Genomic DNA, 4,334 nt, shown 5'->3' on the forward strand with positions numbered 1-4,334 from the left:
GAACAAATTACAATCCTGGGGTGGTAATTATTGTATAAAAAGTATTTAAATTTTTTCTTTAGTTTATAGTTAAAAAATAAAGTTTGCAGATTTTAACAAGATGTTGCATCTGTGTGATTGACAGTAAAGGAGGTCCTAAAGAGTTGTGAATTGAAACAATAAAAAGGATTCATTTCTTACAGCAAATCAGTTTAACACGGAGTGTGGTGCGGATACTGGTTATTTCTAGCCGTATGTACATTATGAAGGAAATTCAAAGAAAATGGGAAGATTGGATGAGAAACACACAAACAGACCAAGAATGATGTCTTTACTGCAGAAAAGGCTCACTTCTTGTATAGGAGACTTGAATGTGGTGGAGTGAATAGTGAAGCTCTCGATCAGATTTATTTAAGTTTGATGAAATTCTGGTGAAAAACTAAACAACACAAAATTACTTAAAAATAAAGGCAGGTTTTGGGTTCAGTTTAGCTCCACTTGTCAGTTATCTTACTGACATCATAAATATTTTATGTGTTTTTGGTTTTTATTCATTTTATTCATTTTATGAGTATTTACCCTACTTTACAATCATTGAGATGCTACGTTTTGTTGCAGTGTTGTACAAGATTAAACATTCATGAAGTGAAATAGGTGGGAATTTAAGGAGTAATGGGCTCTTCACAGAGAAATAACAAGAGCATAAAAAATGCTGAGAGGCTAGATGGAGAATCCAAAACAAAAACAAGATGGTTGTTGGGAAACTAAAATAAACAGCCAATTTTGTTGGATCCAGTGTAACCACCAAACAAGGTTTTTCATCATTAATGGTTGCCTGTTGTGGTTTGATTAGAAATCTGGAGTGCGCCAATCAATACTTGTAACCTGCAAATCAGGCTTCGAAAACAAATAAAGCCACACTGCCATTACATTTATATTTATCACATTTATTTAAAACAGTTTAGTGATAAACAGGCACAGAGTATATGGTGATTTTATTCAAATAAACCAATATTTTGTCTCCTCATATGAGTGGCCTTTAACATGACTCACCACTGACAACAAATGTTTCATGCTTTCTGAAGATTGACAGCTTGAGCTGACCTATAAAAATGAGAGAAGACAGGTTATTAAAGGGTATTTAAACTTGCATGGGCACATTCAAGATAATAGTTGTTTCAAACATTTACAAAGACCAAGATGTTGCACTGAACCATTTTTTGAATTCACTTCTCGTTAGGTTACTTCTCAAAATAGGGTTTGAAAACATCTGAAGCAGAAATTTTGCTTTCCTCGCTCATAAATCTATAATGTTGTAAACAAGCCGGACCACAAGAAACAAGTCTCAGGTTAGCCAACTGCAGGGCTGATCTTTAAGCTATGCTTCTGAAAACCAGAAAATTAACTATCTTTCAATAGTGGTGCATCTTTTCTGATTTGAATAATGTGCAAAACTGATTTAGAGAAAGAGTCAAAAAAAGGACCAAATTAATTTTGTGAAGAGCAAAACTGAGATAAGGTACTTCATATGTTGAAGGTTCAGCACATCAGCAGAGAGAGGCAGCAGACTGAAAGACTACATTAACCATCTCTTTTCTCATGCTGAGAAAATGTATGAGCATGTAATTTGGAGTTTTTTTATGTGTAGCCAAGTGCCGAATATCTTAGTTTTAGTGATACAACAAACTCAAAATGTGTACTTGTTTTTCAGAGTTTGAAGAATGACTTGTCATTTACCAAACACAGATTTCTTAATCAAAATCATGCCTTCTATGCGGCCATAAGATTTATCACAAATGGTTTTACTGAACAGCTCTTTAAATAAAACGAAGTAAAACTAGGCTTACCCTGATTTTTAGTCTTTATGTTCATGTTTATGTCATACCATTTTTATGCTGATGACATTCAGGTCTATCTTCCATTAAGATCTAGCAGATCCCAGTCTGTACATAGGTTACATGAATGCTTAAAAGATGTGAGAACATGGATGGATCTGAACTTTCTTAATCTTAATGATAAAAAGACAGAGTTCATTTTATTTGGTTAACTCTGAACTGACAGGATGCAGTGGTGCTGTTGGACCACTGGACCCTCTGTCTGGCCGTGTGTCTGTTAGGAATCTGGGGGTGGTTTTGGACTCTGATTTTAAATTTAATGAACAGGTCAGTGCAGTGGTCCAGTCTAGCTTTTATCATCCGAGACTTATAAGTATAGGATTATATTCCTCACAATGCCCTTGAGAGGGTTATTCATGGTTTCATCACTTCTAGACTGGACTACAGCAACTCCATTTATTGTGGGTTTGATCAGTTTTTGGTTTGTCATACAGCTGGTTCAGCATTCAGCTGCCCGTTTATGAACAAGGACAAGATGTCATGAACACATCCACACTCCAATATTGTATTCTCCTCACTGCTTGCCTGTTTCTTTTAGAATTGTTTTCAAGATTTTGTTCATAGTTTTTAAATGTCTAAATTGTTTGGCACTTTATTATCTCACTGAGCTTTCACAGCCTCACATTCCAAATAGATCCCTGAGAGCTGTAAATCAAAAGCTTTTAGTTGTTCCCAGGTCTCGACTTGTGACCAGGGGAGACAGAGCCTTTTCAGTTGCAGGACCTTGGCTCTGGAACAACCTCCCACTGTCTGTGAGGTCTGCTGGGTCTCTAAATGAGTTTAAGTCTCTGTTAAAAACTCATCTTTTAAAACAGGACTTTGAGTCTGAAGAGCACGATCATTAGGCCAGCCTTTGTTTTAGTTAGATTTTATTGTTTTTGTTTCTGTACTTTGTTCATTGTTTGTATTTTATGCTCCTGTACAGCATTTTGGTTTTTATTGTGCTTTATAAATAAATGATGATGATGATGAGATAAACTTTTGATAGATTTATATTTGGCACAGGAACTCAATTTTCTTATCAAACTTTTTTTCTTATCAAACTTGAAAGAAAAACTACAAAAAATAAATGGACTGCCCTTCAATATCAGTACAGTCCATTTACGTTTTTGTAGTTTTTGCTAAGGCCAACCAGGCTACTCAAAGTGGTTTAAAACACTATTTTTGCCCTTGTTTACCCATCAACACACTCATTTATATAACACTACCTCATACAGTATCTACAAGGCTAATCTGAAGGAATAATTTTATAGAGTTTAATCAGTGATCACATTCAAATACCAATGGGGTACATTGAATACAATAGGGGTTCCATGACTTGAACAGACACTTCAACATGTGACATGAAACTGGTAGAATCAAACCTCAAACTCTCTCAGAAGATGACTGTTTTAACCACTCATCCACAGCTGCAATAACAACATGATTAGTTTATTCTGTCTGATGAATTGGAATTGAAAGCGAAGTCTGCTTTCAGGATCATCACTACATTTTACTTTCATTTTAGAAATTGTTAAAACTGAATGTCAACTGACGTTTATAAAATATTGAGCTTGATAACATACAAATCTGGCAGCAAATCAAACACAAGACAACACTGATGAAAGTTCTGCCCACGCGCAAACCAAAAAAAAGGTCAAACAGCCTCAAGCAGCTATTGACTATACCATGTTTATCTCTGTGTCATGTTTTGGTATATTTGTGAGACCACATAGCAGGAAGTCACTTTATTAATCAGACTTTATAGCTTTGTTGTGACCAACATACTGAACAGCTACAAAATTCTGTAAGAAGTTAAAGTGTAAAGATGCTGATTACACATTCAGTTATGATAGCTAAAGCAACAGAAAGAAAAATACATGATACCAGCTGTGCAAAAATGAAAATCACTACTTTTTACTTGAAGGAGGTGTTTATTTCAGTTTTTTCCCCCAGTGTAAATAACTATGGCTTTCATCTTTCGATAGTGATCAAGGAACAAGCTGTCGATACAAGAGGCAGGACAAGACCACTATGGAAAGGTGTCTGAGCTGACCCTTTGAGTCAGGATGAGAACTGCTGCTCCTCTGCATCAAAAGAAGGATTTCTCTCAGATGCTTCCTAGTGAGATAATCTGATCACGTCCTGCTGTGAGGAGACTTCAGGGAAGACTATGAAGAGAGGGCTCTGCCCACAAGATGGCATACCTCTGAGGGCTTTTTGTTTCCCCGGCATCTGCTCCACAGATATAACAACCATCCAGTGGTTGAGAAGATTAATGGAAATTACACAATGTCTCAAACAAAAGCAGTGTTTTCACTCCCCCTCTGTTCTATCACTTTTTTTGAGGTTTAAAGAAACTAATATTCGGAGCTGTTGTTTTGCCAAGCAAGAAAGAAAGAAAGAAAGAAAGAAAGAAAGAAAGAAAGAAAGAAAGAAAGAAAGAAAGAAAGAAAGAAAGAAAGAAAGAAAGAAAGAAAG

General features: G+C 35.8%; 1 protein-coding gene across 1 annotated transcript in view; it reads right to left on the reverse strand.

The window, feature by feature from the left end:
- rgs3a (regulator of G protein signaling 3a) overlaps nucleotides 1–4,334 on the reverse strand; it is a gene marked incomplete at its 3' end in the record, with an annotated part of 147,087 nt that overhangs the window by 128,233 nt on the left and 14,520 nt on the right. The window contains 1 exon segment of the mRNA XM_014009397.1: nucleotides 1,033–1,083. Within this exon segment, the coding sequence (XP_013864851.1) occupies nucleotides 1,033–1,083 (51 nt within the window).

The sequence above is a fragment of the Austrofundulus limnaeus genome, unplaced genomic scaffold, assembly GCF_001266775.1.
Source record: "Austrofundulus limnaeus strain Quisiro unplaced genomic scaffold, Austrofundulus_limnaeus-1.0 Scaffold57, whole genome shotgun sequence".
Lineage (NCBI taxonomy): Eukaryota > Metazoa > Chordata > Actinopteri > Cyprinodontiformes > Rivulidae > Austrofundulus > Austrofundulus limnaeus.